The 10,570-nt window shown below is 35.9% G+C and overlaps 1 protein-coding gene across 1 annotated transcript; it reads right to left on the reverse strand.

The window, feature by feature from the left end:
* Positions 1–217: 217 nt before the first annotated feature.
* On the reverse strand, positions 218–9,893 carry LOC121981548 (exocyst complex component SEC10a-like). Its single transcript, XM_042534132.1, has 12 exons — positions 9,614–9,893; positions 9,316–9,543; positions 9,153–9,227; positions 7,756–7,857; positions 7,551–7,601; positions 7,349–7,454; positions 2,590–2,709; positions 2,393–2,484; positions 870–1,038; positions 713–789; positions 511–609; positions 218–400 (listed from the first exon to the last, which is right to left on the reverse strand). The coding sequence occupies exons 1-12, from the start codon at positions 9,674–9,676 to the stop codon at positions 233–235; spliced, it is 1,350 nt and encodes a 449-aa protein (XP_042390066.1). The 5' UTR covers positions 9,677–9,893; the 3' UTR covers positions 218–232.
* Positions 9,894–10,570: the final 677 nt, after the last annotated feature.

Genomic DNA, 10,570 nt, shown 5'->3' on the forward strand with positions numbered 1-10,570 from the left:
CCTTGATCAATACAGGCTTAGAAAGAGTGATACAGGCAACTTTCCACACATGTCGATAGGCACAGGTAGTATGCCTTGCCCATCTCACTCCTATTTGGATTTTGATTGACAAGATGAACAGTAGGCTTTGCTTGTACTGACCAAAATGGAATGATTTCTAAAACCTTGTTTATGAACTACTAGTAATTAAAGAGTAAACAACAATTAGCAACTCATCCAAAATAGTGCACTCTCATTTATCTAGCATGACTGGTGAAGGTAGAAGCCACCAACTTGAGAAAAATATCAAGATATAAAAGCAGTATGTACCTTGAGCATCCAAATCACCACAGCCAACAGATTGTAAATCTTTAGCAAGTTCTTCTGTCCTCTCATATGACACTGCAAATATTCTAAGATACTGTGGATTCGATTCAAACACCAGAAACCAATGGCATCAGTCACTGAAATTTTTACTTAATCTAAAACCTAACTGATAGTAAAATGATGATGTCTATCAGCACATTTTACCTGAAGAAGGCCTCCTTGATTCACAGGAGGTAAGTTCAGAAGTGATGGCTTTTCCAGTAACCTATCAAGAATTGCACTTACTCTTTGCTCTAGAACCCTCTGAAACATATATAAGGTAGATGGACATGCTTTAGTTGTCTTAAAGTTCAAAATTACATATTTTTTTCAACTTAATGAGGAATCACTGAATTCATCGGCGTACCTGCACAAGGCTTGACATGACATCATTGGGTGATGGGAAGACAGCCATTATGGTTGATGCCTCTTTTCTTACAGTCTCTGCAAAGAAAGTAAATAGAAAACAATCAGAACATTATTGATCAAATATCTCATAATAATTGGAGAATGCCAATTGCAACCTGTAATCTCTTTGTATAGTGCAGAAAGTCCACGTGCAATGTTGCTGGTACCAGCTTGTAAACCCTGATCGCCTAGAACTAAATTGATATCTGTGTTCATAACTTCCACGTCAATAAACATTGGTCTTGATGCTACATAATGTTGCATAGCACTAGTTCCCCTGTTAAACTGCAGACACAGAGTGATTCACAAAGAGAAAGTCATCTCAACAAATACAGATACATTTTCCAAACAACAAGCATCAACTTCAGCATAAAAGGGATATATGTTAAACCAGAAAATATGAATGATTTGGCTGCACATAATGACAAGACATGTAAGAAACACTTTAAATTAGGTAAACCTAAAAACAAGAACATGCGATAGAATAAGCATCATATGCATACATATACAGATGAGAGAGACAAGAACAATATAGATAAGGTAAAATGAAATCAAAAAGAAAATCAAATGGTTAATCATATATATGAGAAATATAAAATTTTGAATATACTGATAAAAGAGTAAAAGAACAAACAGCATATGCAGTCATTACATTAATCAAAAGTGTTTCAATTGTCCCTAGGAGGATATGTAAAGTTTCGTTTAACAAAAACTGGGAATCATGAAAACAGTTCTTATCATACATTCGTTGGCCAGAAATGTATACAGAAAAAGTGGAAATCATGACAACAGTTTTTTCCATACAGTTATTAGTCAAACGAATATATAAAGGGTGCAACTCTAAAGGTAACAGGAAGATAAGAACAAAAGTGCATTAAATTTCTCTTTTGCAAAATAACAATAAAGAGATGGTTCCACTCTTGAGCTCTGAAAAATTGGATACACAAACTAGCATATTTATCCTCAAGGAAATTGCACCGAATTCATGTACATCAACTTTTTCTAAAGGGGCATAACATCTCCAAGATGTCACTCAGCCTCTTATTCCATTACTAGATCTTCCCAGTTTTACATAACTAAGCACAGTACAAGACATATTTCTGATTTTTATCAGAATTCTATATAAACATTTTTCTTGCTGCATACTCATGCACAGTGATAATCAACATGAAAACTATGAGGTAAATTAATGCAATTGCACACAACGAACTAAGTCTCTATGTTAAAGCCCAAAGGAGCCCGATTACTAAAATGCCAAGGCGCTTAGGTGAGAAGCTCTTGCTATTTAAGCATGATTAAGAGAGAGGCATTCACTTAACAATGTGAAACTAAAGGGTGAGTTTTATTCTCTTCTTCTCACGTCCTACCTCCCTTGTTACTTTAACAAGTTATTTAACATCATCCCTCAAGCTTAACATCATTAAAGGTGAGACTGGCTCTGGTACCATGTTAAAGCACAAAAGAATCTCAATCTGTCAATCTTAATGTCTATCTATGCATGTGAAAGTCAATTGTCATCAGTTTGATATAGTCAACTTTCAGATTCAAAACCATACAGATAACAAAAACCAATATTGTTTCCGTGCAAGTTAAAAAAAAAGTTTGGTTAGCCACATAAACATAAGCAACAGCTAAGTACCTGAGATAAGATTTTAGCACACTCCGCCATTGTAGACAATTCCCTCCGTTGTGAGGCTGCATCAAACCGTGATAACAATCTATTCTCCAACTCTACAAGGGGAAAAAAGATCCCAAAAGCAAAATAAAGGACATGGAAACAAAATTAAAGAATATATCACAAAGAAACATAAGAAAACAATGTGCTTCTAAACACACCATTACAGTAGTCTTGAAGATTTGCAACTGCAACTTCAAGACCTCTGCTGGCATTTGCAGCACCAACTGCTGATGGCATATTAATTGCATGTGTTCCAACATCCTCTTCAGCAAATGATCCTATTGAAAACAGTGTGTCATGATAAATAAGCTGATGAATAATCAATTGAGCATGTGTATAAAACCAAGTGATCAATAAAGCTAAATACACTCTGCAGGGACCCAATTTTTGACACATTGAAGACATTTTAGCTATATGTCAATGCCAAACCAGTTCATCTTGGACATTTAGGAATCTAGGAGAGAGTAGGCATTATCTTAAATGTTGAAGCATTATCCATAGATTTTACGTCATGCAGAAGAAAAGAAACAATGGAAGCAACACAAGCAGCTTGCTGTTAAATAACTTGAAAGGTTATAACACATTGCCACAGAAAGCCTCTATTGTTCAGCCACCATGGTTGGAATTTAACATCTTGTATATATGCTATTATCCTAGATTGAGTACTCCTGTGATTTTGCTCTCATTTATTCTTTGAAATTTTTTGTATTAATTTATGTTTCAAACAAACATACAAGTAAACTTCCCCAGAGTGAACAACAAAAAGGGATAGAGAATGGACCACCATCGGTAACTCAATGCTAGTGAAACTCCAATTCAAATGTCAATAAATAAACACTATGTGCCTATTTTTGTTGGAAGGCACCACCTCAAGTCTACGGCTGTAAATGAACCAAGCGTTCGTGAACAAGCTTGGTATTCGGCTTGGTAAGAGCTTGTTTATGTTCGTTCAATATACATAAGATTAATTAAACAAATAAGCTTGAAGAGCTCGTTAAGCTAAACAAACAAGCTTGAACACATATGTGTTCAGCTCGTTAACGTTTGTGAACCATATTCATCAATAAAACTCTTTTCAATATGCTAAATAAACAATAAAATAAAATAAATTTAAATTATCAAGCTCAATAATCAATCAAACAACTAAAAGTTTCAAACAATCAAACAAGCTTGAATTGAGAGCTTGATAACATTTAAATGAACCAAACTCAAACCAAGCTCAAGCCAAGCTCGAACCAAGCATAAGCCAAGCTTGAATTAAGAGTTTGATAACATCTAAATGAACCAAGCTCAAGCCAAGCTTCAAACAAGCTCAAGCTCATAAAAAATAAACCAAGCTAAGCTTGAACACTCATTTCAAAAGCTTGATTCATTTTAAACTCGGCTCGGCTCGACTTGGTTACCTTATCAAAAAAGCTTAAACACCCCAAAATTCGGATCGGCTCGGCTTGTTTACAGCCCTACTCAAGTCCATGGGCATCAGATAAACACTATCATGCCAAAATTGCTTGCTAAACTAGGTACCGTCTGTTACTTGATTTAAACCAATAGAATTAGGAATTTATCATAAATTTGTTCACTTGCAAATCCTTATATTATTCCTAGTGCTCCAAGTAGTCTCAATAAGAAATAGCTCACTATTATGTTATCTATAATATTATTGAAGTACATTATCTATCTTCCCTTACAAATTTGACTCCAACACTAAAAAGGTCAGTTTAGATGTAATTTGTACTCCCTAAATACTTTTCGACAACGATAAGCACTTCCCATTAATCAATGAATTTACAAAACAAATCCTATAAGACTTTCTAATAAGATTCAAGCACAATGTGAATTATTAAGCCACCCACCCAATTCAAACGAGAGTATATTGGTCATTCATGGTTAGTACAATTGGTCCCTAAGAGGTTTGATTCAAGGACGAGGTTGCTGATGCAGTTATACTTGAGTTGGATTTGTTTTGATGCGGTTGGAAACATGGTTTGAAGTCTCATACAGTGTTGGGCAAAACGGTCGAAATGTATCATTCCGATAAATTACCAAAACTTGATATTACGAAGGGGAGTCTTGGCGCAACAATAAAGTTGTTGCTTTGTGAAAAAGGTCACGGGTTTGAATCCTAGAAACAGCCTCTTGCAAAAGGCAAGGTAAGACTACGTACAATGGATCCTTCCTCGGGATCCCGCATGGCGGTAGTTTCGTGCACTGGGCTGCATTTTTTTTTACCAAAACTTGATATTACACAGCACCGAGACAATGTCTTATATACATCATTATGCCAATCATGTTGACAACTATCATTTCATGTCAATACTCGACACCCCTTGGTATACTAATTGAGATAATGTTGTTATTTTTATTTTATAGTTATTTCCATACAAGAAAATGTCAAAATCATAGCAATCCAGATGGAATACAAACATTGAAGTTAACAATGTAGCTATTTTTCTTTTTCTTTTTCTTTTCCTTCATCTTTCTACCAAAGAGTATCGTTCTAGTCAAAATCAAACACCGACATGGCTCGAGATTTCGAACCTTGATTGATGATACTATTGGCAAAATGTTTAAGTTAGACATGCTTTATATTTTGACTTGTGCCAAATGTGAAGATGCAATATTGACAGGAAATATAGTTGCAGTTAGGAGAAGAAGTCCCGAAGAAATGAACTCCTAGTAAAATGAGAAGTCTCGGAGGAGAGAGACCTTGTAGAAGAAGTTCATGTGAATCTTGGTAAGCAAGAAGCACTGAAAGAGTAGAAAAAGTCCAAATGGATCTTGCCAGACAAGAAATCCCAGAGGAATGAACACCTGCTAGATGGAAGTTCAAATGGATCTTGACAGATGAGAAGTACGAGAAGTTTCGGAGGTACAAATAGTAGGTTTAATAGATGTCAAAAGTCATCTATGTGTCTAAAGAGATGTTGGCTTATGTAACCTAGATTGAGTAGGACTCGAGGGAAAAAGCACCAAGGGTTGAGGCTTTTTTAAAGAGGACTCTAGAGAAGGAGTATGGTCAATATGAAGACATGTGAGATGACAAAGAGAAATATAATTTTTTTCATTTTGGAATAAGTTTATCTACTTAGGCGTGAACTCGAATCGACGAATTAGCTTGAGGTCGAGCAAGTTTAGTCGGCTAGTATTAGTATTGAGTCAACTGATTAGCCGAGTTAATATTGTTCAACTGTTAGTTTGTTGCTTGAGAATAGAGGCTTTATATTCTAGCTTGCGTCAACTAAATGGCAAAACAGTCAACTAAAGCTATGTAAGTCCCCTACCTAGTTGATTGGTTGGTTTTGTAATTTGAATTTGAAATAGACCTAAAGTGATTGTGTGACTTTTCTTAGCAAGATAAGGTTCGTGGCAGAAGATAAAAGTTGACTGAAGGCACTTGAAGTCAACTGAAAAAAGTCAAAAGATTGTTCGAGTGAGTCAATTGATGGTTTAAGCAATTGATTGATGGCATAGTCGTCTAAAGATTTATCATGAAGCTATCCGGTGGAGTCAACTGAAATTCAAAGAAGTTGACTGAAGGCACAATAATCAAAAAACGAGATTGAATGCTAATCTAGTGGAGTTGACTGTAGGCACTTTAGTCAATTGATAGTAGGTTGGAGTTGAATGGTTATGAAATCGTTACAGTGAATAGGGTTCTGAGATTGATGGCATACTTGAGTGATTGGGACAATTAAGTGTGCTGATGGTTCGCAAACTCACTCTATAAATAGTGAGCAAAATCACTTCAAGCAGATGTGAGAACACATTTTATCACGTCTACTATTCATTTTTGTGTGCTTATTGCAGTTGTTCAACTGTCTAGAAGTATTGCAATTAACCCCAACGAATAGGTACTTCCATCAGATTTACTTTTATTTTGTGGTTTCTCTCTTGCACTCCATTCTAAATCTTTTAAAAGAGAACTAACTCAGTATGAGGTTTCTCAACCTAGGGAGGAAAGGAGGATTATTTCGATTAATGGTTTCAAGTAGTGACTCGCCTAACGAGTTATAGGTCGTGGAGTAGGAATTTAGGATTCCAAACCACATAAAATGTTTGTGTTAGCATTGAAAAAGCCCCCCCCCCCCACCCCACCCCCTCAAAAAAAAACCAATCTAAACGTGCAACAATCCTAACAATTAAAAGTGTAAAAAATGTGGTCATTCACAAGATTATTTACTGAGCCATCAACTAAGATGCTTATCCATCACACTTTGGATATACCATTTAAACTAAAATAGATTATCAAGCATTTGAGAGACATTGTCATTAAAATCTATGCCCCATTGAATGCCTAGGTCCTAACCCACCAAGCCAATAACAAATATACAACAATTTTAGCATTGTTATTACTCTATGAATGGTATAGATCATCTTCCTAAACCATTAGATGTAAAATTATGATCACCACACATTTGTCCTCTTGGGACGGTCTAGTGGCTAGCGCATGAGGTGTTGCCACCAAGAGGTCTGGGGTTCGAATCTCGGCAAAACCGAGGTAAATGTCTCCCTTATGTGTTAGTCATTATTCCAAAGGCTAGTAGCCGTCCGTGATTTACCTCCTCCGTGTTGACCCTAAGACGGGTTGGCGGAGGCGCTGGGAGCGAGCGTATTCGCCTTTTGCCACCATGATCACCACACATTTGAACCAAACAAAAGGATGTTGGATGCATCTTATTCAACATCCTAATCATTAAGCTTTGTTTGTACCTACTAGCTCTATAGCTGGCTATATCACCAGCAATGAGTATGGAATAGAGAAAAATCCCACAACCTTGATTAAGCTTTGTTAAAATTAAAAGTGTAAATTATGGACATTCTAGTTTTAACTTGTAGAACATTATCATATTTAACGATGTACAGGTTTGAAAAGTGAAAGGATGGAAACCAGTTAGACAACAGAAAAAAACATCTTACTCAATTTCTGTGCAATGGAAGCAGCCTCAAAAACACGACTATCATCAGAAAACAAAGGTGAAAGTTCCATGAGGTCACCAGGGCTGCTGTTGAATTCCATCAAGTACTGAAAAAAGTTTAGGATAAATAACCCAAGGTTACTAATCAGTCGATTAACGATAGAGAAGAACATTGGCAAAAGAAACCTCAATTGGTTGGTTACCTTGATAAGATCAATGGTTTGACTAGCAGTTTTTCTCTGAGAATCTGCACTCTATCACTCAAACAGAATAAACAGAAATGTCAGTAATCTATAAAACAAGATCACATGCACCATGCATGTTTCAGGACTTGAAAGATTGTTGGAACAACAGAATCTGCAAGAGAAGAAACATTTTCCTCATTAATCAATCAGCACAAATACTTACCTGCAAATGGTCACCAATTTTAGCAGCAGTCTGCCCCACACTGGAAATTCTAGAGTCTAGCCTCTGAAAGCTCTGATGTAGGCCATCCACACCTTTTTCCAGCTGAAATAATAAATATAAGGGTATATGTCAGTTTTTTCTACAATTCTTGATGAATAGATTGGAAGATAAAAAATTACTTGAGGAAAAAAGTCTACAAACTATAGTATAGGGGTTAAGGGGTCTAGATGCCCCTTAACTATAGTCTATGTCTAGACTCAAAATAAATTAGATACAGAACTGAATGCACTTTGCATATCAACATCAAGTTAGATCTAGATGCTCCAACACTTTACAAGAGAGAAAGAAAAAGTGGAAAGATAGAAGCACAATGAAATGATACTTTGGTATTGAAGGATCTATAATAGGTTTAGAAGCTGATAGGAACCAAGTTCCAGACGTGGGCCAAGTAGGGATGTAAATAAATCAAACGGTTCGCGAGCTATTCAGAGCTCGATTCGGTAAAAAGCTCGTTCGAGTTTGTTCGTTTATCTTATCGAGCCGAGCTCGAGCTCGATTTCGAGCTCGCACAAAAGTCAATTTCGGCACACCAAAGCGAACATGAAGAAATATATGAATTAGTTGAAAACCAGTTCTCACAACTTAGCCATGATTAACTACTGTTAATCACTTGATATAACATTACTTAACTCATGCACATCCGCCTTCTATGCAATTCAACTATTTATTTCATCCTGAAGTGGGCAACAGGGAATTAAAAGACCACCATTTTCAGATTGAAGAGGAGCCAACTATATGTGTTGAGTTCTATGTTGGCCCCATCAATTATACTTCTCAACCGTCAAAACAAGAAATGGTTTTAAGATTTAACTCAGATGGAGAACAGAGAATAAACATAAGATACTTTATTGCATTCTAGGTATATTACTTCATTTTAAAATTTTAATAATGTCACAATCTGCTTAGATCAATCATTAGCACAAAAGTGATTAAGGCAAATTAACAATAGTTCACTCATCTAACAACACAAATTTCCCTTATTAGCCCACAACTTTCCATGTATAACTTAATTGAGGTGCCACACTCATGATATCATTTTGTCAGAAACAACGAAAAGAATAAATTGCTGTCAAAACTTGCTCTTTTAGCTACTGATGAAATTTTATATGGAAGACTATATCGCCATATACTACATTTCGAATCCTATTATCTGAATCCACCTATAATTTCTAATCAAAGATTCCAAAAATGATACCTGTTACCATGGTCGTCAACATATATCTCAAGTTTCATCTTCCATAGCAATATCAAACATATATGAACGGTAAGCATCTTCAAAAACATAACCTTAGGTGAATATGCATAAAATGTTTACAAAAAGCATATGTTGGTTTAACCTCCGCAAGCGTCTTCCGATGCTTAGCATCTTGGACCTCAACTTCCTTCTTCAGATTCTGGAGTCTCCCGTCGATCTTCAACCAAAAAATCACATGTATTCTAGATCATTCACACAAGTCCAAAGACTAGCATATTAAACTAAAACATCACAAGATACACCACCTTCTGCCGGAGATCCACCAACTCCTTGCACGAATCTTTGAAGAGCGCGAGGAGCTCCTCCACTGCGGGGAACATCGGGGTACCCAGTCCCTGCGGGCCTCGTAGAGTCCCATTCTGCAGCGCTTCCGTCGCACCCGTGCTATCCGCTGCATCCGAATTGTCGTCTTGAAATGAAGGCAGAAGCTCGTTCACCAAACCACCAAACAAAGCATCGAACGAGAAATCTCCCTGCAAGATCAAGGTAAGACTCGATCACCCAACTGCAACACCGTTTAAGGACGTAGAGGGAGGAGATCACCTTGAAATCTTCGACGTCTAGGATGAGAGGGAGAGTAGCGGCCGAGGCCTTGGGCGACGCCATAGACGGAGATTGAGACTTGAGACGGAAATGGGCAGGACGAGGGCGAGCGCGAGGATTCAATTGATGGTGACAGGAAGATTCGAGACGAGGTCCTCGTTGGAGCCAAGGTCGTGCGCCGGCGAGCCAGCCGTCGTCGCTTCCTCGCCTGGTTTTGGTTGATCCGATGGAGCCGGCGAAAGGTATTTCTCACTGTGTTAATTCTTTCGAAATTGTTTACTCCGCCATTAAAGATAAATAAAAATCAAATTGTTAAAGGCCACCCGTTTAAAAAAATAAATTAAAAAATCAGTATATTTTTCTTATTTTCTAGATAGTCTCATTTTAACATTGTTATAAAATTTATGTTCTAATATATATAAAAATAAATGAATTTTTATAATATATATATATATAATAATAACTTTTTATTATAATTTTTTATCAATTTGAAAAAAAATATTTAAATTTAATTAAAACCCCTTATTATTCTTTTGCCCGGGACAAAATACTCATTGGGTATTTGAGAACAAAATGATTTACCTATTTGTATTTTGTCACATATCTCCTTTTACAACCATAGATATTAATTGAATGTCACAAATATTTTTAGGATGAATTTAATCATATTAAAATAATTTTAATTAAATTTAAATAATTTTTATCAAATTGATAAAGAATTTTTTTAATATGAAATATTATATATATATATATATATATAATTTTTAATCAAATTAAATTAATTTATTTTTAAATATTTTAATAAGTACTTGTAATAGTTAGTTACGGCGAAAGTAGTATTTTTTAAAAAAGGAGACATCCTTTTTCATGATTATAATAATGGGAACGCCCTTTTAATTTTTATAAAGGCATCGGGAAGATCTCCGTGCACCAAAAACTCCAAATAACACTAGCTAA

Source organism: Zingiber officinale, chromosome 5A (assembly GCF_018446385.1).
Source record: "Zingiber officinale cultivar Zhangliang chromosome 5A, Zo_v1.1, whole genome shotgun sequence".
Lineage (NCBI taxonomy): Eukaryota > Viridiplantae > Streptophyta > Magnoliopsida > Zingiberales > Zingiberaceae > Zingiber > Zingiber officinale.